Source organism: Arabidopsis lyrata (genome assembly GCF_000004255.2).
Source record: "Arabidopsis lyrata subsp. lyrata unplaced genomic scaffold ARALYscaffold_2, whole genome shotgun sequence".
In the NCBI taxonomy this organism is placed as follows: Eukaryota; Viridiplantae; Streptophyta; class Magnoliopsida; order Brassicales; family Brassicaceae; genus Arabidopsis; species Arabidopsis lyrata.
The window spans coordinates 18,508,093-18,532,363 of record NW_003302554.1 but is presented as its reverse complement, the minus strand read 5'-3'; the positions used below and the strand labels follow the sequence as shown (position 1 = coordinate 18,532,363).

The following is a 24,271-nucleotide window of genomic DNA, read 5'->3' as shown; positions in this document are numbered from 1 at the left end:
CGTAATCCCGGGTCGGGTCGGGTCTCGATGCCAAAAATTACACTTAAACCCCTTACTCTTTTCTATTTTGCATCTGGCCCCCGACGTTTTACCCCAATACAATTAAAATCCCATTTTACTAGCTTTGCTCAATGTTACTTTGAAGTCTTGAACTATATATTAGCAATTATTTTCTACTCATGTTTTCAGAAAAAGTATTTACTACAAGCAAAGTATTAACAATGCATTTGGTCTACAAAGACAAGAGACTGCATTTTCTTAAAGATTATCTCAACGGAGCTAAACTCCAACTCAAAACCATAGCTTCGACCACCGTACTCTACGTACAGAAACCTTGTCTGAGAATCTTCTGCCGGCCGTGAAGGCAAAACCCTAGAGATATCTGGAAACCCCGGAGACGGTGGAAGAGGCAAATCTTTCTTCTTGAGAGAATAATACACATCAGCTAAGAGGATCCAAATGAGATCAGGATCAATGCAAGCCAATCCTCTCAACGCATTCAAAGCCGATTCTCTTAAACCAGTTACGCTGCTGCACGCAATCCCAACGACCAATCCTGCAACTTTCTTCAAGACTGCATCTAACGCTGAAGCACTGCGTTTATCTCTGGAAAGCTCAGCGATCATATCGAGAAGTGCAGCCTGCACTTTCAAGCTGGAAACTTCAGCAATCAAAGAAGATGACTCGGAAATGGCTCTGTAAGGAAGCCGGAGAGCCGATTTGTTGTTTTCCCGGAGGTTCTTCGGCGTCATAATGTGGAATGGAGACGTTGTTAAAAGCTTCCAAAAGTCCGGGCCATCGTTGCGGAAACGACGTGAGAAGAAATCTCCTCCGGATGTTTGAATGATTCGGGTTATCACGACTAAGCATCTCCGCACAGCCTGTGGAAAATGCAGCAGGTTATTAATCTATTAATCTAGAGACACAATCAGAAGAGGTAGAAAGAGATTGTACCACGGGATTTCTGTTTCGTATGCAAGCAACACAGAATGGCCAGATTTTGTTGATAGCGGGTAAAAGCCGGTTTTCATCTGCTCCATCGTCGCTTGCATTCATGTAGTCTTTAAGCTGATAGAGTGAAGCATATTCAATGACTTCTTCAATTGTTTCTTTGGTTTCTGTCTCAGCTCGATAAGCTTCCTCAACTTTAGCCAGTGCCACTACTCCTTCCTGTATAATTGGAAAGTTACGGATTTAGTTCGCTTGCGGAAATGTCCTAGAGAGAGCTCAAGAAAAACTAATCCGACAGGAATAATACCTCAATTATATCAAGGGAAACTAAGCACGAGACTTGATTTGATGATACTAGGAGAGGCGTGGCCGCTATTAAACAAGAAGAGGCGATTGATCCAACTGTGCGTCTGTATCGTTTAGAACGATTCAATTCAAGCAGTGTGTTTTCCCATTCTTCTTCGTCGTCAACTATTTTGTTAGAATCTGAACCTCTCTCTTGCCTTGATGTTATCGCATCAGTTGCTTTGGCCTTAACATGGTCACTATATGACTTGGCTCGTTCTGGTAATAAGCAAGCCTCGTTCTTCGATGCATTTACAATCTCACCAACAGCCTAGCAGAAGCACCAAAAAAGGTTATGATGTTTCTTAGACAAGAAAGCCAATGATTTTAAAAGACTTCAATAGAAAAAATGAAAGATTGAATCTACCTTCAAGAAGGGTAAAGTTAGATTTGGATGCTGTTGTCTACCAACGATTTCAAGTTCCTGAGAAACCAATCGCATCTGTAGATCCCAAAATGGAAAAAGAGAGTTCTTAACACACTGAATATGGATCGGAGGGTGATAAAGATCCAACAGAGGCAATTTTCATGAAAGAAAAAACGGTTCACTGCAAATGGCCTTACCGGTTCCTCCAACAAAGGCAATATATCATGGGCAACCCCGATATAAGAAAGCATAGCAGCTAGAACATTTGGGACATGAGGATTAAGATCCAGGTGGCGCAGCTGGCGACAAATAGAGTCAATAACATAATCCGCATTTGCAACAACCAGATGCCCAACCTGGCAAACAAACAAACAAAAAACAGCAAGTTTTGAATTTTAAAACGATTTATGATGTGACTGTATATTCCGATTACATTATTATAAATTCTCACTGTGGGGTGGCCTGAGGTGGAAGCAAGAAGACGTAGGACAGCGTCTGAAGCATTTCTAACTTGGAAGCTCGAGCAGGTAAGACTCTCAAGCAGAAGGTAAAGCGAAGAGTGAAGAAATCCACTTGAAGCAAAGTCGTTCCCTAGACACAAGGAAAACACACCTATTCCTTCTATTATAACTTGCTGTAGCATTGCACTATCTCTTAAGAAATGCAGACTAATATGTTGCACATCGGTATCGGTTTGGCCCAGAATTGTCTTTTGGTCCACGGGGAGATCCCAAACTTCAGAAGATTGGTATTCATGCAGGATTTTACCAACGCAATCAATCAGATTTGTTTTTGCACGTTTGTTCCATGAGATTTCCCAGGAAAGTTTGTCTCTTCCCTTTCTTGACTTCCGAAGCAGTCTTGAGAGAGCATCCATTGCTTGATCCGATAGACCAAAGATCATCTCATTCAAGATACAAGCAGCAGTTGCCGCCTGGCGAACTAATTGTCCTGAACCAGTTCGATTACACCACAACTGCCAGTCTTCTCCGTTATACTCCTTTACACGAACTTCTGAAACCAATTTACGGACAACCCCCAAAGGAATATCCAGGATGACTGCTAAATGCCCTTCGTTTTTAAATCCTATCAAACACAAACACAACGGAGATGATTTACTATTAGTAACTAACTCATTAATAAGTTAACGGCAGAGTAATTTTCAGAAAAATGGTTCCAAAGGAATATGAAATGACCTGCCATTAAGGATAAGCCTACAAGTCTAAGAATTCCAGCGAGCATCTCGTAGAGCTTCTGGCTACCAACATAAGAAAACCAAAGAGGCATGCGAGGTAACATATAGCTAGTGGGGGACGATATCTCCATTTTTACTAGATCTGTTTCTGTGATATTTGGAACAGCACGGTTGTATCTGGTCTCCCGGAACCCCACTTTTAGTTCTGTGATAGAAGGGAGGTAACCTGTCGATGATGAAGGCCTTTCTGCGATGAGTTTCTCAAGAGAACCGGTGAATGCTGAATTATGGCTCAGACAGAGAGAAAATATATCCAGGAATCTGCTAGCTGTTATCTACATAACAGAATGCCAAGAACTAATCATATATCACAAGACATTATTAGATCATGTTTTTGAAACTAGATTTGTTATTCAAGAAAGAAGTGGCACCAAACCTATGACCGTGTCAAGAAAGAATACATACGGGAGACTGAAGATGATCCGCCAAAAACTGAGGACCGGAATAATAAGTGATGACAAGTAACTGCTTAACCACCGAAAGTGCAGGCAATTCCTCATTCCCCAGAACCACTTTTGGAAGCCTCTCAAGTAGTCTGTTGTCATAAACAAGCCATGGAAGAAGAATAAAACACACATCTATGTTAAGAGATCTGCATACTGAGCTTCAAAGGAAAGAAACAATATACAACAAAGATAGCAATACCTGCTAAAGATCTTAATTATATCACTCTCTACATGGTATTTTGTACTTTCGGAGAATAAATCATCGAGAAATTCCTGAGCTGCTACAGAAACTTCATCGGAGTCATCGACAGCCAGAGTACATACGCATTCCTGCATCATTATAAGGAATTTATATGGTGGCAATCCTTGGAATGGATATACCCAATATCATGTGTTGTTTAGCTATGAACCTACCAACATCACTAATCTAGCACCCTTCAACGAGCAAGAGCTCTTAGATAGCAATCCACGTATTGCTGCTAGAAATCCCCATCGAATTTTGCCGGCTGGGTGAATAAGAATCTGAAACCAATTAAGATTTACCACTAAGAAAAAACAGCTCCAAAGGGATTTGGGATAAACTTGTTGAAAGTAGCACGAGAAAAAATAGCATACATGAGGAAATGCCTCACACAGCAGCTTATTCACGTGAGATGTAGTGCTATCTAACCATTTCTTCGTACGTTCAACATGAAAGGAGTCACGACTCAGATTCAGATTGGATTTTTCAGGTACATTGATGGTAACAATCTCTTGGTTTGTAATTTCTGTCAGCTCGACGCTCTGCCCTTGAGATTTTGTTGTCAGAGAACGAAGTTCGTCTAAAATTGAGTGTGCAGATTCATGCTTCTGCGACTTAGTATCATCATCAGAAATGTCGAGAGCCGATGAATTAGCCTCATCCTCAAGGACGATCATAAGAAACTCCGCTAACCCTCTAATTGCTTGGTCCAATGCATCAACACTTCCTGCAGCTCCGCTTATCATTGCTCTCGAAACATGCAACACTTTGGCAATTTGGCTAACAACACCAGGTAGAAAAAACGCCAACACATCAGCAGTACCAATCTACAACAAGAATCATGTTCTCATTAGGACCCATGAGTGCCAGAAATGGTCCAAACCATATATGCATAATTTAAAAGTTACCTTAGCCACAAGTATCCGTAAAGCCATAAAGGCCTCAACTCGAAGATTTGCACTTCCTCGATGTCCTCGAGAAGCCTCAGCATCAGCGACCTTGTGCAGTGATCAGAATCGATATACCTTAGAATGTATATAACTACATGACTCCAGGTGAAAGAAAAAGGAAAGCATTGGAGAAAAGAGGATTACTTTGAGAAGAATGGAAAGCCAATGACCCACAGCAGCCAAAGCAGACTGAGACTGAAGAAATGCAAGCAAGCATTCTCGATTTTCAAAATCATACTTATAAGACTCTGAAACTTGAGTTTGATAATCTCTTCTATCTGACAGTTGAGGCCAGCCAACAGTGCGCTTACATGAGCAAGAATCATCAAAGCATGGAAGCAGACCAGAAATCATTGCCCGGAAACATTTGATGATCCCTTCACGAAACTCTTCAGCAGCCTTGGATGGTGATAAAATAGCAGCACTAGTTAACTTCTTCATAATTACAACCATCTGTACGGAAAAGAAATTCAACACAGTTTCCATATCTAAGCTGAGAATATGTTACCCAAGCGAGTGAAGGTAAGAGACAATCATAAAAACGATATGTGAGAATTCCAAACCACTTCACCTGATCTATGGATCCAATGTGACATTTCTTTAGAAGTTCCTCGAGACAAGAGATTACACCTTCTGCCACTTTATCACTCACTCTATGAGGTGTTTTTGGAAATTCATCAGGGTGATTATTCCCCTGACTTCTGCAAGCAACTGCGGCGTCTAACAAAAGAAGCAATGGGAACAAAGTGTAGCTGAAACGTACATAAACCAAAACAGTTCACAACACTTAGTAAACAATCGACAATACACCACAAACGAAATATATAAACTCTTTTAAACCTTAAAATTGAAACTGTTACTAATGTATCTAAGGAAAACAATCGGCGTTCATGTGAAGATCACCGTTTATCAAGAATTTTCTGGGTAATAAAAACTCAAATTTTACAGCAGAAACAAGTAAAAAGATAAAGAGATACGAGAAAAGTGGAATAATTACTGGAAGAAAGACTGGAGAGAGGACGGAGGAGTACGGCGGAGGAGATGAAGCAAAGCAGGGATGGTGGCCGGATCCTTTTCAGGGTTTTGCGATTGGTTTAGAAGCTCCAAGCAGAGAACTTTCAGCTGCGCAAAGACGGCTTCTCTTTCCGCTTCTCCCTCAACGTCGTCTCCACTGGTTTCATGGCGGATTACGACGGACTTTTCCATCGAAAATCTCGAGTCGCGAAATTAAAGTCAATTCTCGAAGCAGGAAAACAGGGTTTAGAGAGGTGACTAGCTAGCTAGCCCTGGAAAAATGGTCCGACCCGTTGCTATTGACCCGGAAAATAAAGTAATAAACACCGGGAAGTTTTGGGTTTTAGGAAATAATGGAAAATAATTTAGAGTATAGTTTTGCAAACTAAAGCTGATATTTTATAAAGTATCGTAAAATAAACCGACATTATTTTTATCGTTTTAAGAACCCGAATCAGATTAAACCAATCGGTTTAAACTTTCAAACTCTAAACGTTGCTCAAACGGTGTCGTTTTAACAACTTAAACCGACACCGAATCGAAAAAATTTCTCACCGGAATTCGCATCGCCTCCACCGTAATCGCGGCCTCAGTCGACGCTATAGGAATTGACGGTGGAAATTAGAGAAGGTGGCAAATCGGAAAGCTTAATTCCGTCACTTATCTACAAAAACTCAATTTTCCTTCACTGTGGTGGAACCAGTGATAAAGAAATTGAAAGAAGAAGTTAATTTCTTTTAAGGTAACTAAAATATATATATATATCTTCTCTAAATCATGTTTCTTCAATTTCAAGCAAACTAATATTTCTCATAAGCCATGGAAGACAAAACTGAGATCTTTTATAAGCTTCCAACTTTTTGTCTGTCTCCATTGAAATTCAGGTAAACAGTCGGAGCTAGATGCAACATTCTTTTATGATTAGCTTCTTCTTGTTCAGTCATGAGGAAAAAGAAAGAAACCTTGCTTTTGCTTACCTTAATTCGTTGATTGTTTACTTCTTCTTCAGCTGATGAATCCATATATCTCCAAACAAGAGCAAACTGGTCTTCTTGTTTTGTCGTTTCCAGTTTCAAGATGGTTGTTAGATGATGGGCATTACTAAACTACAAATCCTACCCAATTTTCTTCTTCAAATTACTTGACTACCTAAATTTCAATACGAAGCTATCAGTCAATTTTCTTCAAGATTCTTTAGACTAGAGAAAGAATCTTTCTTTTAGATAGTAATTAGTCTTAAGCTTTAGTATATTGTATCTTTTGACCAGATCTGTTTTATATATCTACTGGCTACAAATAAAAATGCCAAATACATTTTCTCTCTACCTTTGCATTATATGTTGATATCGAAAATAAAGTTATCTAATTTTATAGAAGAAACCATAAAGTAATTGGATTTCATTAATGTATCATGAGCTCGTAGGTCTTCAACAGTGACGATGATGATTCTTCTTCTTTGTGTTGTGTTCCCTGTTTATGTTGTTGTTGGTTATCATCTTCTTCTAACCCGAGTTCGCTTTCCAGGTGCTTGAACCATTTCTTAACCTCTTCCTCATCAGACTCTTCTTCTGTTGTTCTTGAACCTGAGCTGTTCTCATTTGCAGTGGAGTTTGAAGTATCTAAGAAACTCCATATGTCAGCATCTGAATCAAAAGGTATCTCCAGCAGATCGGGTTTGTCTACCTCTTGAATAATGTCGTTAAATTCACTATAAGCTTCTTCTATATACTCAAACGTGATCTTTGGATCATCTTGTTGATTGGAATGGTTGGAACCACCAGAAGACAGAGATGTAGACTCCTGATTATTCTCTCTGTTCAAATAATCTTCTACTTGAGACGACTTATCGTCTTTCCCACGAGAAACAGAACCACTCGAACAAGGCGAGGCCGGTTCATCTGCACTTCCTGACCTCTGAACCACTCTTTTCTTTAGATGAGTGTGCCACACATTCTTGATCTCGTTATCTGTTCTTCCTGGAAGTTGAGAAGCGATTTTCGACCACCTGATCAAAATGCAGAACGCAACCAAATCAGTACTATTAATTTTGATCCACCATATATCAGCACAATATATATATATATATTAAGCCTAGCTGATGATTTTTACTTGTTCCCATAGTTGTGGTGAAGCTTAATGATTGTTTCTTCCTCCTCTAAAGTGAAGTTGCCACGCTTCAGATCTGGCCTAAGGTAGTTAATCCACCTTAGACGACAGCTCTTCCCACACCTCAATAGCCCTTCATTTTTTGCATATAGAAAAAAACCATTGAAGAGGCTTTGCTTTGATTATGATATCCATTGAATTAACACAAAGCAGCAACATACCAGATTGTTTGGGGAGAGATCTCCAGTTCTCATGACCAAACTTCTGAATGAAAGAGATGAGTTTTAGGTCTTCTTCTGGGCTCCATGGACCTCTCTTCACTTTGGTCTTGTCACAACAAGGTGCTCTTCCCTTCCCCATTCTCTCTCTCTCTCACTCTCTCCCACTCCCTCTCTCAATATATATATATATAGCTTTATATCACTCAGTTTTTGAGATTCACTTTTACCAAAGATAATATGGTTCTAGATTTTATATATATATGAGAGAGGTAAGAATGTGTTCTTGACATGAGAAAGATGAATGTAAACAGAGAAATTGATAAATGTCAAATCAGATTTGTTGAGTGGGAAAAAGGTTGTCTGTCTGTGGTATGGTTGATTATTTGGTATGATTCCATTTTCTCATTTTTACTTCATTTGGCATCCTTATGATGCATGCAACTTATATTTTCTTTTTAACACCGATGCATGAATATTATTTCACATTTGTTTTAGAATGCAAAAAGCTTAAATAGTATTTTCTTCCTTTCTTTGACATCAAATAATAATGGAAACTAGCATCTCTTGTAATAATTATCAAATTTGACAAGTGTTAATTATCTTATGTAGTATTTTGCTAATGTACAAAAAATTACATGTCGACAAGTGTTAATTGAAATGTTCTTAAGAATTTACAGCCAGAATGATTAGAGATGTATGTACATCTATATAAAAATATTTGGTAGAGTAATAATAAAGTGGCAAAATATTAGGTAGTGTTTTTTGACTAAATAAGATTGTAAATTAAAGCTGCAACTTGTTAATTAAGAATTAGCTTAAGGTATACATTGGAATTGATTATATTATTTTTTGTCTGCTAGTCTTCTGTAATCAGACTCAGTGTATAATTACCAACTTTGGAATTGTAATAGATAATCCCGTGATCATCATGTTCATGTAGATACAGTACAACGCGAGAAAAATGAACTCTCACTAATAATGCTGTTTAGTAATAACGCAGTCACTCCATACGTCATGCCATGGAATATTTTCACATTTTGTCAACAGTCGTTATTAATTAATGAAAACTTTTATGAAAATATATATACATATATATATTTAAAAAACATAAATATATAATAATCCTACAATAGAACATTTAAATTAATTAGAGACAGAACAAATAAGAAACTTTTAATTATAAAGTTAAGGAAACTTTTATCAAAATAAATTTATTTAAAAAAAAAACATAAATTTATAATCCTTAAATATAACATTAAAATGAGAGAGAAGAAAATAAGAAAGTTTTATAAAGTCATTTGTAATCACATCCGTAACAACAAAAAGCGTAAAGAGTGTGTGTGAGCATAGTGCACGAACTCACCAAACTAAAAGACTAAAGAGAGTCGAAGAGGTCAAAGACTTACGTCTTTTTGACTTTTTTAATGTTTGGTGGGTTTGGTGTTGTTGTTGGCACTTGGCTACGTTTAATTACTTACTTATGTTCACCAAACCTTCATTCTTAATTAATTACTCTGTACCCAACCAAAATTGTTCTAGCAATTAGACATCACTGCATATATTACTCCAAACATTTTAAAGTACTAAGTATCGCCAATAATTGAAGTTAATACGTACGAAGTATTTCGTTAAAATATGTTTGAAAAAGAATAAATATTGCTCACTAGTGTAAAATGTTGAAAGAATTAGTAAGATGGACGGGTTTGTATTGAAGTTACAAAATGATTAATTCGGAAATTTTGTCGATAAAAGTCTATAGGATCAACATATAAAAATGACGGTCTATTAGTTTTGCATTTTTATACAACTCTTGGTAATCAGAAGGTTGGTGAACAAACAAGTATGAGTGGGAAAACTTTACTAAGAAAAAAAGGACAACAATGAGTGGAAAAAATTAAATAAAATTTTCAACGTCCCTATGGAGTATGGACCTTAACGAAACGATGGAAACTGTGGCATAAAAGTAAAATAAAATAAAATTATGATGAAAGAACACATGTTGCTATTAATTGGTAATACATACGTCAATATCAATTTTGAGTGTACTGACTTTAAAGTTCAGATTTTAGCTCTGCATGTGTGTGTTTTGTGTGATCATAATAGGGACACATATATATATATATATAATATATATATATTCGTATATTTTTGGCACGACAGTTCATTACGTACTGTAATATTAATTATGTGATGGTTTTATTTGACAAAATTTTAGGTTTTCTACGAGTTGTATAAGACTATTTAAATATATATGCTTCGCTTTTTGCGTTTGTTACTGTATTATTGTATAGGAGATGAATAACAACGACTTATCTAATCCAACCGAATTCTTAATTTAGAAAACAACTCATGCGCCAAAGATTGACCCGTAATCTTTCAAAAATGTTAGAAGTTTAGAATTCATAACTAGATATACTATAAGATGAAAACAGGTAATATTTTTAAAGTTTAAAAAGGGAAACACAATTAAATCATAATTAGAATAATCTAATAATCACCTAAACAAGATTTTTCCAAGAGACCAAATAAGACACCTAATCTTGAAAATTTTGAGATCTCAAACAATATTATCCATCCTTGGGTTGGGTTGGTAGGACATTTGCTTAATAGTGATAGTTACTTTTTTCCTGATCACCTAACTAATCACACTCATAAGGTCCAAGCACAGTGCTAACAATTCCAAATAAAATAAAATAACGCCATAACATTCAAACATAGATAAATCATGAGATTCATGACTCAAAAAAACTTAAAAGGTAAGCTGAGAAAATCAATGATTACGCATGCATGACGCACTTGTTATGGGATCTATTTCAACAGAAATGTGTTGGTTAATATTTTAGGCTTTTTTTGTAATTGGAGAATCTCCAAAACATGCGAAATACCGGATATCCATACCATATAAAATATCATTATATACGGTCAACCATAATTAAGATTGCAATGAAAATACTTGAACCCTAGCTAGTCTCATTACTCCGTAAGTCATTAACGTTAATATTCTGATACTATAAAACTTTTTTAATAAAGGCCTCTCAATTCTCTCCATCTTTTAGAGTTTTTTATTTTCAAAACGGACTAACGGAGTACATAGATAACATTTCCTTTCATACACCAATTTAAAAGGGACTTGTAGATGAAGTTGGGCCGAATTTCGTAGATAATGGGCTCAAAATACTATAAATGGGCCTGCTTATTTGAAACGTTAATAGTTTTTTTTAAAATGAAGTAATAAATGAAAATACTTGATCTTGAGTATTTTCTTGGCACCGTTTTTTAACATTGTAGCCGATTAATCTATTTTGGATATCGAAAATTTGAAGCTTTGGTATAAAACTCAGATATCCACAAATATCTTAATCATACCTTTTTATTACATTTTCGACAAAAACTTGCATTAAATTTTGGAAAAAAAAAAAATAGACTGCAGAATGAGTAATGGCCTGGGTATTTAAGGTTTATTATACTACTATGCATTTAAACTTTTTTATACTATCATTTAATTTTCAATTTAATAACCCCACCAATCTTCCATTTAAATGCATTGAAATCCCAAGACCAGTATCACTGCCATATAAATAAATATACCAAATTTAATTTCACAGTGCATTTTTAAAATTGGTACGGTTACACATTTAGGGCCAGCCGTCTTATCAGGAATACGTATCCTCCAAAAAAAATTCCCAAAAGCGAGTATTTAAAATCTTATACTTATATAAACCTCAATGTATAACCTGTTATAAGTTTTAATTTGTTTTTGTTTTTTTTACCAAATTTTTAAAACAAAATGTTGAATTAATTATTTAGTTGCTTTTGACGTCAATTGAATCAATCCCGATAAAGTAATGTCATTTTTTCACACCTTCGTCTATGTTTGTGTATGTGTGTATAAGACTATAAGTTAATAAAAGCTATTAAATGTTAGGTGCTATAAAATTGTCCGTGAGCATCATCACTTCGTCACCCTAAGAACCTAAATAGAAAAAAATAGAAATAACTTTCTTTTTCTTTATATATATATATATATAAATAACTTCCAATTTTATTACTAGTACTATTCAAAGCTCTTTGGGTCTGTTCTTAAATGCATACACCATTACACCTTCCTATTTCCTAAAAAGCCAATTACTACTAATTAATATCCCACCACATTTTCTTTGCGGAGTAGTATTTCAAATGTTGACAGCCAAAAAAATAACGAAAACATTATGTCGGTATAGTTTTGCTAGAGATTATAAATAAACAATTTAGGAAGTGTTACTAATATGTTATGGAAGTCAACACGGCAAGAAACTCGAAATAGCAACTGAAAATTTCAACATATTTAAACTCGAAACAACAACAACACATTGATATTTTATGGCAAAATTAGAAATAAAGGATGTTTTAATGGATAAATGTCTATATATACTTTTATATAAAAAGTTTGGTGAAATAGGTTTTTTAAAAATCAAAACCCAAATTTATCCTCATATTTTCGAAAATATAATTAACAAAATTTTAAAAAAATTATTTCCTATTTTATTTACATAATTCAGATATCCTCATTCTTTCGCCAGATTGACCTGTCTTCACTAATTTGGGTAAAACTTTTGAATGCACCGTTAGATTTCCTTCAAAACACTTGGAAAATCAAGCTAACATCTTCATCTATCTTGTGTCAAAACTTCAGAAAGATCTAACGGTTTGAAGTATTCCATCTGAGACCAAACGTATGACACTTCTAAACGAAACTGCATCTCCAAAAGTGTGTTTATAACCCAAAACAGCTCGTTTTCCTCCAAAGCAACCCAAAACCTGTAAAGACTCGATAAAAGACTAAAATACTCTAAAAACACACTTTGACTCCATAAAACATATGATGTAGGAAAGAAAACAAAGACTCAAAACCGATAAAAACACAACATATCAACTTCCCTCATCGATAAACAATAAACTAAATGGAAATTCTTACTTGGTAGGTTGAGACTATGGTTCTTACGTTTCTTTTTAAATTATGTTAAATTGGTTTTGGAACTTATGTTGTATATACTTAATTTAGTGATAAGTCAATCCGAAACTCAAAGCAAAACTACGAACATAAGAATAGTAGGGATTCCAATTATGAGAACAAAAATTCAAACATAGAGTACTAGGAAATTCAAATCTGAAATAAAAAATGCGAAAATAATCATGAAATGAGAAAGAAGTTCAAAATCCATATACAGTGGTAACTAGAAACGTTCAATGAGAGCAGTTGCAACATAATCCTGAAAAGATAAATAAAACAATTATCAAAACAAAATATAAAAGTAGGGAATCTATACTTAAGTTTTAAACTAGTAGTCAGATCACGATCACAAACCTTATATTGCTACATCACATGTTACTCGATTATGACCTTCTTTACCACAACGGCCGCACTTATGCTTTTTTGATAATTGTGACTGTTGTAATGCTTTTATCTTGTCTTCAGCTGATTCATATCTTCGTTTTCTTCGTCTACCAGGTTGTCTTCTTGTTTCAGGTGGTAAAACTTTTGCAGATTCAACAACCTCTGGGACGCGCCATTCATCTTCAGGAACACCTATTGGATTAATAGTTTCCTCATATAATGATCTCCAAGTGGCAGTTGTATACACATCATCAGCATATGGGTATATACCAAGTGACAAAACGTGGCACAGAACGGGGAAAAACAACGACAAATCTACCAAATTAGTCTAACCTTTCAATGTGGACTTAAAAGGAAGAGGTGAAAGAAGAAGACTTTGACGATTAGGACTAAAAAACGATTTCACCCTCTAGATTTTCGTTTTTAATTTTTTTTTTCATCTGAAAATATTAGAATACGTATTCTAACCATCCTAAGATCGTAATCTAAACAATAAAAACGTAATATTTAATAAATATTCAGTTTTCTTTTTGAAAGATTCACTTTCTATATTTAGGAATTCTAAAACTTTTAAGAAATTGAACTCTATATTATATTAGAAAACTGATTCTAAAATAATTATACGTTGTCTAACGTTTTTAGAACATGTTATAAATCGTAGAATAGATTTTCTGACTAAAATTAGAACATGAAGAAAAGCGTAGAATACATGTTCTAAGGATTTTTGGAAATTGTATTCCGGTCTTCTGAATTTGTTAGAACATGTATCTAATCTAAAAATCGTAGAACATGTACAAAAATTTAGAATACAAACTCTGATTTTCGTAGAACATGTACAAAAGTTTAGAATATAAATTTTGATATTCGTAGAACGCTAGAAAACATATTCTAATAATTTTAGACAAAACTTTATCCATAAAAAAATCAACTTTTTTCAACTAAATCATCAATTTTTTTTTTCAAATCATCTATAATCTTGTATATCTACATGTTTTTTTGGTAAAATCATTCAAAAAATGCTTAAAATAGAGAGTAAGAGTATTTTAGTCTAAAGTGACCTTCTAAAAAAAAGTGTATATGGTCAAACTTTTTTTAAGAGCTTCTTTATTTCTAATTTTCCCATATTTTATATCTTTGGTGAAAATACTAAAACTCTTTTTTTTTTTTTTAAGTTATTTTGTCTATTTTTGTTGCACATCATCATTGTTTATTATTTTTAATATCGCAAACAAAAAAATTGAAAAGCTCAATTAGTAATCTGAAAGATAAACAAATTCAAAATATCTTTTTTCAGTTTTCAGATTTTTTAGTAGTTTGTTATATTACTTGACGCAATTTTTAGTGATGAACCAAATGCATGAAATAATAAATATTTAACTATGAAATTTATGTTTTTAATAATTATGTATATGATTTTTATTATTAATTTTATATATTATCACAGTAATATAAATATTTGGTAATTTATATATTTTTTAATAATTATAGATTATATTTATCTTGATCATTTTCGATATAATTGCTGTGTATCTGTTGCATTAATAACGGGTGGCAAAAAGAGAATTAAGACATTAATCACTAATTAAAGTCGTAAAGGAGGTTTTTTTGTTTGTTCGTCATCGTAAGGGAGGTTTGAAAAGTAATTTATGGAGAGACGCTTTGGCAATTAATGCGTCTCATTTTCTATCTCTCTCTATCTATCGTATTTAATACACTTTGGCTCGTTCTCCTAGAATTCCTCTCCTCCATTCGACGATTCCTCTGCTAACAATTACTGCAAGAAAATAAAATAATGGTCTATTTTCGGAAATACATATTTCGAGACTGATTTTTGAACAGTGTTTTCAAGAAAAATACTGCTCGAGTAGAATTATCAGGTTGTTTGCTTGTATTCATATTATTTTATTTTAAAAAAATTAAAATCTATAACTCTCACATGCACTAGTACCATATAGATGTAAAAATTAAATAGGAATTTAAATGTGAGAAAAATATGGTAAGAAAACGAATAGTGAGAAAACGTGTAGAGCGTGAAATAGGGAAAGAAAAAAAGGTTAGAGATCACCACACATTAAATACATTAAAATTTAAATGCTAGTCAATAATGGTACAACGATAAATGTAACCCCTCATTAAATACTACTATTAGCTTTTGTGTACACAAGAGAAAGTAAACTAAAATCAAATTTGAAAACAAAATAAAAACGAACAATAATCGCAAAATATTAATTTAATACTAATATATCAATTGAATTTTTAAAAATTATAATAACGTGCCGCATTTAATTATTTCCCCTAGACTTAAAAACAATTTCTACATTTCGGCCCTTAAATATTTGGCTCCGTCTATATAACTCTCTCTGCGTTTCCACATCCCCATTGTTTTCTCTCTATGATTCTTGATATGGCTGCTGACGTCAGCTCTCTCGTACGGTTACTAAGCGGTTACAAAGATGATCGAGCGGTGGTTAAAGATTCTGCCGGAGCGAAATCCACGGCGGCGCTGATGACTCGTGACCTTCTTGGAAGCGGTATAGGAGGAGGTGATCGGTCATTAGAGCTTGACCTCGACCTTCAAGTCCCCACCGGTTACGAAAAACGTCTCGACTTGAAGGTTCGTCTTGAATTCCTCTTTGTTTTTTTTTTTTTTTTTTACGTTTTGTTATTTTGGTTGATTAGATCGTATCGTTGTTTTTGAACATGCAGTCAGGGAAAGTGTATTTGCAACGATGCAATTCAACGAGCTCATCGTCAATAACAAACGCAGCAGAACAATCCAATCAAACAGTGCCGACGTTTCAGGATTTGAATTTTCCTCCGAATTCTAGTAATTCTCCTTTGTTGAACCTCTTTGACGACACGACAACCCCGGAACTGAAGCTACTTCCGTCGTCTCGTTATCGTCCTCTATCGATATCGCCGAACGCTAGTAATTTCCAGAGTGTATGCACACTCGACAAGGTGAAGTCAGCTCTGGAGAGAGCGGAGAGAGATCCGGCTATGTTCAAGAAACGTCAATCGCCGGATCATTATCGGACGGAGGTTGTTGCCTCACCGGTTGCGGCTGGATGTCCTGGATGTTTATCGTATGTTTTGGTGATGATGAACAACCCGAAATGTCCGAGGTGTGATACCATTGTTCCTTTGCCTACAAATTCTATGAAGAAGAAGCCTAAGATTGATCTCAACATATCGATCTGAATCTTTTGGGGTTTAATTGGAACGTTTTTCATTTTTGGGGCTCTCGGTGTTGTAAATGATAGATACCAATTCAGGGGGTTTATTTTGTAAAATTTCAAAAAGAAAAAAAAAAAAAAATTGATGGAGAAAGAAGACTAGAAGGATGTTAATGGCATTTTTGTAAATGCTTTAGTTAGTTCATTTGTATTACGATAATTATTAATGTTACAATTTAATTGTGGCTCCTCATACTCTTATTTTCTGATTTTGAATAAACCCAAAGTCCATGGTTGGTTGGAAGGTAGTTTGAATTCATTGAATTTGTCCATCTAAATGAACTTTGTTTTTTTTACGAAAATAAAACACTATTATTAATAGTATTATTTGCCAATTTTGTTAGTTTATTTGGAAAATAAAAAAAAAAACTTTTACACTGTTGGACTTGGAATTGGATCCAAATGCCTGTCAGTCTTATCTGAGTGGTTATGATTTCCTAAAATTGATGAGTAGTAGATGAAATGAGGAAATGGTTTGCAATTGCATGCATGCATAATACCTTCAACAAACAAGTTTCTAAACCCAATTAAAGATAAATTTTCAATATGTGTGTTTGGACAAAAACTGATTATTAAAAAGGGCGAATTAAATGTGACAACTGTTTCATATTTTGTTAGAAGGATTTAATGTTGTAATTTGTGTGTGGTTAAGTATGGGATATAGTAATAATTTGATAATAAGGTCATTCAAAGTTATGCGCATAACCAGCATGCTGACCTAACTTCAAATGCTCATAGGTCAACAGTGCACACATATTCACATATATGAATAACTGCAAGTTTGCAACTAACGTAGTAAATCGCAGATATGAAAATCCGATGTGCAAGTAAACTTATTTTATTAGTAGTATAAAAAAAATGTCAACGACGTAAGGAAAAGTAGAAATGCAAATACTGTATTAACGAACAACATATCGCATGGCGGATATTATACTACGGCCGACGAGTAGATGAGTTAGATTTATGATAGAATTTATACTAACGGTGGGACCAGAAATAATAATATTTCGTAGGTAGTATATATAGGTTTTGCATTTAACATTTTTGTATTTGTGTGGCATTCATACATTACTCCGGATGGGGTACGTATCGTATATAAGTTTATATTGTTTGATATTCGTCTTTATCCATAACAAAAATCTAGAGTATATTTTTTCGTACGTTCACTACAGTTTCAAAATTAGGTTTACGTCTATAATTATAGAACACAGATATTTTAAATATGTAAGTCTCCCCTTCAGTGGAAACTAATCCTAATTTCATGTACGATTTTTTTTTTGTTAGGTGGATTTCAGAGAATGGATAGGAAAATGAGGAAAAAAAAAAAAAGCGAAGAAGAGAAATTCAGAAACACATCCTAATAGAAACGAATTCAATTAATGGGATCGTGACATCTAATAAATTGTAATTAATGCTCCTGCTACATTTATGAACTTTGGTCATTTCCTTCACGAAACATTTAAATTCCACGTGTCAACTTATTTGCCTTCTCCATTAATTGATTTTGGCATATTTGTTGCATATTAGAGAAAACCCCCCCTAAACAAAAAAAAAAAACGGTGGAAAACAATATCGTGTGAAAATGTGATTTTCATAGGTTCATGTAATCTTTTTTTTTTTTGGGCAAAGTGATTAATTCTCATTAATCGAAACTAGAAAACATTACAAGCGGAAAGTTGAAGAGCTTCCTTAGCCAGCAAATCTGCTCGCCGATTAAGGGATCTAGGGATAAAATTAAAGGAGCAGACATTGAAAATTGAAGATAGATAGAGGATATCGTGTAGAATCCCATGAAGTTCCTTCTGTTGGATCTTCTGATTGAGAGCTTTGACTAGTATTAACGAGTCTGAAGCGAAGAAGAGGGTTTTGAAATCCGACTCCACTGCAACTCCAACAGCGGCGAGAGTTGCCATGGCTTCGGCGATCAAGGGTGAACCGACGGAAGAAGACGAGGCTGAGCCTTCCACGACAGTGCGGTCCTGCGGGTCCTTAAAGATCCAACCTAATCCCGACTTCCAACCTAATCCCGACTTCCCATCTGCTTTCCACGATGCATCAGTGAAGCAGGTCAAGCAATTGGGGGATGGCGGACAGGTTTTTGTAGGTGGTGAGTGGATTGAGCCGCTTGCCACTCTTTGGCTCTTATCAAGGCAATATTCAAAGCTTCTTCTTCGGTAATTTGCTTCTTACTGAATATTAGTTGATTCCTCGAAGTCCAAATTGTCCAGAATATCCATGGAGCCAAAGGTCCTTCTCCGATACCAGTGGGAGGGAGGCAGATGAGCTTATTTGCAAGGAGGATACCATCGTGAATTGAAGGGGTTCCCGCAAGATTTAGTGGTGTTTTCATCGGAGCCAGAGACCAAATCTTCTTTGCAAAAGGACAGGAGAAGAAAAGGTGCTCTACAGATTCATCAGCCTGGCAATGAGGGCATTTCACTGAGTCATTTACCTGTCTGTGGAGGAGATTCTGACCAACAGGGAGGGCATTTTGGGCCGCTTTCCATAGAAGGAGCTTTGTCTTTGGTGAAGTTTTGAGTGACCAGATATTAGCTTTCCAATTGAAAGTCTCATTTGTGCAAAGATCTGGAGCTTCTTCAGGTATTTTGGCATCGTTATAAGCCTCAAAATAACCAGACTTTGCACTATATATGCCATCATTGGTCGGAAGCCAAGCCCATAAGTCAGGAGCTCCCATCTTACATAGGTTCATGTAATCATGTGATTATATTTCGTACGTACTGTAATATTTGTCCAAATTAATCCATAGAGACTCTTTTTTGGCCCAATTTTAAACGTAGCCGTATCCATAAATGGGCCTAGCCCATGTTGAGGAGGGTGTTTATTTTTCTTTTAATACTATTATTATTTTTAAGTATTTTCATCATATTCACAAAAACCCTAATTCAATTCCATTACTGCTTCAGAATCAGTGGTGGTGATAATGGGCAAAAGTAGGCGTAAACAGAAGGTCATACCTCCACCGCAGCTTCCGCCGGATGTACCCGACGAGGATATTGAGTTTTCCGACGAGGATTTGAAGTACGTCGAAGAGAACACTGAATACGCCCGATTCGTCTCTCGACTTGATACCGCCGCTATCAATAAGTTCGTATAAGTCTCTCAATACATTGTTTAAATTTGGTGATTTTTAGTATTAGGGTTGATTTTGTTCAATATTTGCTATATCCGAATCGTTACCTGGAATTTGCATCCTCATTTTTGATTCGAATCTCTGTATTGATAATATCTTGTTACGCTGTTGCTAGGCAATGCGGTGGTAGAGTAAAGACAGTGGAGGATAAGTATGAAGAAGAAAGATCAAAGAAGAAGACACTCCAGGAAGAGAAAGGGAATGGCGAGATTCTAGTGGATCCTGTTGATGTGCTCCCTGTCAAGACTTTAGATGGAAAACTCCACTATCGAACAGGTAAGAAACGAGAAGACTCTTTTGTTTTCTGTTTAGTGGCTCCATTTTAGTAGCATTCTAATTGGAGGTTTTCCTGTTTTGTGGCTGCTGCATTGGTATGGTTCAGAGTCAAAGAAGTCAAAACTAGCTGAAGCCGACACAGATGAAGCAGAGAAGGATGTTCTTGATGATGAAAATTTATTGAACAAATCTCAAAGGAGAGAAAAAGCTAAAAAGAGTAAAAGGGAGGCAAAGAAACATGACAAGGATTTTCCTAATGAGATTTTACAAGAGGAAGAAACGCCCCAAGCCGCAGTTCTGGTAACGCCTTTTTTTGAGTTTCTCTGTTTTTTTTTTTTTCATTATATAAGTAGCTAAACATTTCAATGTTCATTCTTTGACATGATTTTTCATTGAGCACCATAGTTGATAGCTTTCTGCATCTTGATCGTGTAATAACTTCTTTGTTGTTAATCATTCTGAAAATTGGATATTTTGTAATTTGGAGCGTTTTAGTGTTTTCCATATTCATTCATCATGTTTTTTTTTAACGTGTGAATGATTTTCTTTCTCCATCAGGCTGAAGTGAAAGAAGAACTATCTGCTGCAGAGACATTTGAAAATAAGAAAAATAAACTCGCGGAATTGGGGATGCTACTACTTTCTGATCCTGAGGCAAACATAAAATCTTTAAAGGAAATGTTAGATATCTGCAAGGATGAGAATACGAAGATTGTGAAACTTGGCTTGTTATCTCTGTTGGCCGTATTCAAAGATATTATTCCTGGGTAATTTTATTAATCTTCTATGTACCTTTATTCCTCATTTTATTTGCTAATCATTCTCTTCATCCCCTTCGATGGTGTTGGTAATTAGCCCTTCTTATTTTTTTTGTGGTGCCAGCTATCGGATTAGACTTCCTACAGAAAAGGAGCTTGAGATGAAGATCTCAAAGGAAGTGAAGAAAACCCGGTTCTATGAGTCTACTCTATTAAAAGCGTACAAGGTGTGCATGTCAATTATATTTGATTCTTGATTTCTCTGTGTATAATTGTAATACGTTTTCCTTTGCTTCTGATGTCCTTGACAGTCATATCTGCAGAAGTTGATTATATTTGAAACGAAGTCAGTATATAACCAAATTGCCAATCGGTGCCTTTGTACATTGCTGGAAGCAGTTCCTCACTTCAACTACCGTGATAACCTGTTAATTGCTGTTGTCAGAAATATCAGCTCCCCAGATGAAGTCGTAAGGTCCTGGTTTTAACCCTTTTTCAGAGTCACGAATATGATATACCATGGAATCTAACCCATAGTAGAATTGTTAATATCTCTTGTGTCATACTCATGTCATTTTACTGCAATTGCATCCTTTTCGTTCCTATCTAACTCATTTCTTGCACCTGTTTGTGTATGCAGGAGACTCTGTTGCTCTACTATCAGGTCTCTTTTCTCAAATGAAGGGAAACATGGTGGTGAGCTGACTGTGCAAGCTGTACGCTTGATTGCTGATCATGTCAAAGCTCACAACTGCCAACTTCATCCTAATGCTATCGAGGTATTAATTGGTATTATCTTAGCATTCTGAAAACCACACATTTATGCACCAATCCTTGAGTAAAGGTGTTAGAACTGCTCCTGATTGGAAAACTAAATCACGACATTATCAATGGAAAACATTTTGTAAGACTAATACAAGCCGCTTAATAACTCGGTAGCAGTCTGGTTATATTTCTTATCTCTGTGATTGTTGTCATTTACCCTTGCTTCCATTAATCTAATGGTCCTTAGGTGTTCATGTCCATTCGCTTTGACGAGGATATCGGAAAGCGTGACAAAGAGGATGAACATAACAAGAAATATAAGAAAAATAATAAAAGAAAAGCCCAGGAGGAGCAAAATCAAGTGCAGGAAAATGAGAGGAAGAAATCAAAGCAAGAAATGATGTCTAAGATCAGAGATGAGGTAATTTACTTTCCTTCTGTGCCATATATATGTTGGTGGGAAAGTTAATGTTTTAATCTTGTTTTATCTTGCATGGACAACCATTTATATGACCATAACATCTAAAATTGGTTTCTGTTCTACTATTGGTTTGCTATAAATTGATATTTCTTGATGACTTTGTTCTTAGGTTTCTGCTGATTACAGAGGAGTTACCTATGAACCGGATGCTAAGGAGCGGCGAAAGATGCAGACAGAGACACTTTCTGCTGTTTTTGAGACCTATTTCCGTATCCTGAGAAACACAATGTATACAATTGGCGAAAGGTATATTTATAGATTTTAAAAGCTAATTTAATTTTGTGTGTTCAATTGTTGTGAATAGGAATTAAATAATGCTTTTGTTCTTATCAAATCTCAAAAGATAGAATTCCCTGTCTGCAAAATCGGTTCCAGTAAAATTCTTGGTGTGAATTCTCGTTGGCTTTACAGTCAAAGATAACTATTTAACTGGTCATATGTCTGAGTCATTTTTAGTTCTTTTTCACAACGTCACTTTCACTTATTTCAGAACAGAAGAAAATCCAACTTCAAATCCGGGTGCCTTTGGATCACACCCTTTGCTTGCTCCATGCTTGGATGGGTTGGCAAAATTCACCCAACAACTGGACTTGGACTACATCGGAGATCTAATGAACTATCTAAAGAAGCTTGCGTCTAGCAGTAGCGTCTCCAACAACACAAAGCAGAAAAACTCAAAACTCTTGACAGTATCTGAACGCCTTAGGTGTTGTCTTGTCGCCTTCAAAGTCATGAGGAGCAACTTAAATGCCTTGAATGTTGACTTGCAAGACTTCTTTGTCCAACTTTACAACCTCATTCTTGAGTACCGCCCTGGAAGGTTTGTTATAACTTTTTCCTCTTTTAACCGCGACATAAGTTAACTCTAGTTTAGTCTAAAACACTTTGTGATGTGATACAGAGATTCAGGTGTAGTCTTGGCTGAGTCTCTGAAGATAATGTTGTGCGACGACAGACATCAAGACATGCAAAAAGCAGCCGCATTTGTAAAACGTTTAGCCACATTCGCGTTATGCTTTGGATGTGCCGAATCTATGTCTGGTAATAAACTTTACAAACACTTTGAATTACACATCACATGTCCCTTATCTCAAATCTGTCTCTTAGTCTTGAATTGTCTTTCTTTTATAGCGCTAGTCACTTTGAAAACGCTGCTTCAGAAGAACGTGAAATGCAGAAACCTTCTAGAGAACGATGCTGGAGGCGGCTCTGTTTCCGGTTCAATTGCAGTAAGTCACAAATATTTACCCTCTTATACAGATTTAACTTTGGGATAAAATTTGTTGCTTAGCGAAATCTCGATTGCAGAAATATCAGCCGTATGCAACAGATCCTAACCTAAGCGGGGCCTTAGCAACAGTGCTTTGGGAACTCAGTCTCTTGAGCAAACATTATCATCCTGCGATCTCAACAATGGCCACAACAGTCTCCAACATGAACACTTCTCAAAGCCAAACATTTCTGTCTGCAGTGACTCCACAACAGGCATTTGCAGATTTCTCTCTTGTAAAGGAATCGTTTGAGCTTAAGAACGAGTCTCGGAAACTGAACAAACGGAAACGAGAGAGTTTGCCTGAAGAAGCAAAGAATGTTCCGGAAATCGACATGGTTAAGCTCAGCAAGAAATTGAAAGAGAACTTTACTATTCTTCGAGATATAAAAGAAGACAAGAGAGTGAGAATGGAGTTACAGTCTGAGAAGAAAAAACCAATGAAGAAACAGATTAACGTTGTGAAGAAGAAACTTAAGAACCCTAAATCCAAAAAGAAAATTTGAAAGGCTTTTTGTCTTCTTCTCCCTTCAAAAGGTTTTATGCATTGCGTAACTTAATACGCATCAGTTAAAGTTGTTCATTCTAAATTTTGAATACAGTTTTGGTAAGAGTGACATTTTTTGTCAACAAGAAAAGTATTTTTATTCACATCGACCTTGGTAATCCTGAAAGCTTGGATAACAAAAATAATTGTGTCTATGTGATGATGTTCTCGTATATTTTCAGGATTGTTTATTTGAATTGATTTCTTAGAAAGTAGTACCAACATCGTCGTATAAAATCGATCATTTATACAAAACAACTTAGTGATACATGTGCCTGCAGAGTTAAAAGATACGCAAGATCATCCTCTAATCCACTCACTGTTGGCCACAAACCGTTTACTTTGTTTAAAAAAATAGAAATGGAGATCATTCTCAGCTAATATATGTTGTAAGCTGTAAACAGCAAATTGTTCCCCACAAAAAAAAAAGTCCAGCCGTACAACGACGACGGTACATGGAAGATACGGCCATGTTGAGACCTTTTGTTCCAGACACTATTTTAATACACATATA

The 24,271-nt window shown here is 35.5% G+C and overlaps 4 protein-coding genes across 6 annotated transcripts; 2 read left to right on the top strand and 2 right to left on the bottom strand.

Annotated features, from left to right (window-relative positions):
* Positions 1 to 134: 134 nt before the first annotated feature.
* On the bottom strand, positions 135 to 6,648 carry LOC9323835 (TELO2-interacting protein 1 homolog). The gene is made up of 17 exons (XM_021036049.1): positions 6,547 to 6,648; positions 6,125 to 6,257; positions 5,553 to 5,865; positions 5,127 to 5,307; positions 4,700 to 5,008; positions 4,514 to 4,603; positions 3,980 to 4,432; positions 3,779 to 3,886; positions 3,564 to 3,694; positions 3,324 to 3,453; positions 2,860 to 3,193; positions 2,115 to 2,749; positions 1,861 to 2,019; positions 1,664 to 1,738; positions 1,259 to 1,567; positions 955 to 1,170; positions 135 to 881 (listed from the first exon to the last, which is right to left on the bottom strand). Exons 3-17 carry the CDS (start codon positions 5,759 to 5,761, stop codon positions 216 to 218), a joined length of 4,005 nt encoding a protein of 1,334 aa, XP_020891708.1. The 5' UTR covers positions 5,762 to 5,865; positions 6,125 to 6,257; positions 6,547 to 6,648; the 3' UTR covers positions 135 to 215.
* Positions 6,649 to 6,723: 75 nt separating this feature from the next.
* Positions 6,724 to 8,286, bottom strand: LOC9325299 (transcription factor MYB63). Its single transcript, XM_021036054.1, has 3 exons — positions 7,897 to 8,286; positions 7,679 to 7,808; positions 6,724 to 7,574 (listed from the first exon to the last, which is right to left on the bottom strand). Exons 1-3 carry the CDS (start codon positions 8,033 to 8,035, stop codon positions 6,971 to 6,973), a joined length of 873 nt encoding a protein of 290 aa, XP_020891713.1. The 5' UTR covers positions 8,036 to 8,286; the 3' UTR covers positions 6,724 to 6,970.
* A 7,268-nt stretch (positions 8,287 to 15,554) lies between these two features.
* Positions 15,555 to 16,695, top strand: LOC9325298. Its single transcript, XM_002889189.2, has 2 exons — positions 15,555 to 15,884; positions 15,977 to 16,695. Exons 1-2 carry the CDS (start codon positions 15,663 to 15,665, stop codon positions 16,469 to 16,471), a joined length of 717 nt encoding a protein of 238 aa, XP_002889235.1. The 5' UTR covers positions 15,555 to 15,662; the 3' UTR covers positions 16,472 to 16,695.
* A 1,849-nt stretch (positions 16,696 to 18,544) lies between these two features.
* Positions 18,545 to 23,884, top strand: LOC9323834 (nucleolar complex protein 3 homolog). Of its 3 annotated transcripts, XM_021035211.1 has the most exons (14): positions 18,545 to 19,107; positions 19,434 to 19,614; positions 19,776 to 19,936; positions 20,043 to 20,236; positions 20,495 to 20,703; positions 20,819 to 20,921; positions 21,006 to 21,169; positions 21,335 to 21,473; positions 21,707 to 21,880; positions 22,050 to 22,186; positions 22,431 to 22,760; positions 22,842 to 22,981; positions 23,072 to 23,169; positions 23,249 to 23,876. In XM_021035211.1, the coding sequence occupies exons 2-14, from the start codon at positions 19,451 to 19,453 to the stop codon at positions 23,714 to 23,716; spliced, it is 2,481 nt and encodes an 826-aa protein (XP_020890870.1). In that variant the 5' UTR covers positions 18,545 to 19,107; positions 19,434 to 19,450; the 3' UTR covers positions 23,717 to 23,876. The 3 variants fall into 3 exon arrangements, with proteins under 3 accessions (XP_020890870.1, XP_020890871.1, XP_002889234.1); XM_021035212.1 differs by lacking the exon at positions 18,545 to 19,107 and having other exon boundaries at positions 19,401 to 19,614; positions 21,018 to 21,169; positions 23,249 to 23,884; XM_002889188.2 differs by lacking the exon at positions 18,545 to 19,107 and having other exon boundaries at positions 19,401 to 19,614; positions 23,249 to 23,884.
* The last annotated feature ends 387 nt before the right edge of the window (positions 23,885 to 24,271 follow it).

Bases quoted from the DNA above. Each gene is read 5' to 3' on its own strand.
- LOC9323835 (XM_021036049.1), bottom strand. From the start codon at position 5,761: ATGGAAAAGTCCGTCGTAATCCGCCATGAAACCAGTGGAGACGACGTT. The intron at 4,433-4,513 runs GTAACTTTTAAA...TTCTTGTTGTAG, and splicing joins TACGGATACTTGTGGCTAAG to ATTGGTACTGCTGATGTGTT. The intron at 3,887-3,979 runs GTATGCTATTTT...AATTGGTTTCAG, and splicing joins TGTGTGAGGCATTTCCTCAT to ATTCTTATTCACCCAGCCGG.
- LOC9325299 (XM_021036054.1), bottom strand. From the start codon at position 8,035: ATGGGGAAGGGAAGAGCACCTTGTTGTGACAAGACCAAAGTGAAGAGA. The intron at 7,809-7,896 runs GTATGTTGCTGC...CAAAAAATGAAG, and splicing joins ATCTCTCCCCAAACAATCTG to GGCTATTGAGGTGTGGGAAG. The intron at 7,575-7,678 runs GTAAAAATCATC...CATTTTGATCAG, and splicing joins CACCACAACTATGGGAACAA to GTGGTCGAAAATCGCTTCTC.
- LOC9325298 (XM_002889189.2), top strand. From the start codon at position 15,663: ATGATTCTTGATATGGCTGCTGACGTCAGCTCTCTCGTACGGTTACTA. The intron at 15,885-15,976 runs GTTCGTCTTGAA...TTGAACATGCAG, and splicing joins AAAAACGTCTCGACTTGAAG to TCAGGGAAAGTGTATTTGCA.
- LOC9323834 (XM_002889188.2), top strand. From the start codon at position 19,451: ATGGGCAAAAGTAGGCGTAAACAGAAGGTCATACCTCCACCGCAGCTT. The intron at 19,615-19,775 runs GTTCGTATAAGT...CGCTGTTGCTAG, and splicing joins GATACCGCCGCTATCAATAA to GCAATGCGGTGGTAGAGTAA. The intron at 21,881-22,049 runs GTAATTTACTTT...CTTTGTTCTTAG, and splicing joins TGTCTAAGATCAGAGATGAG to GTTTCTGCTGATTACAGAGG.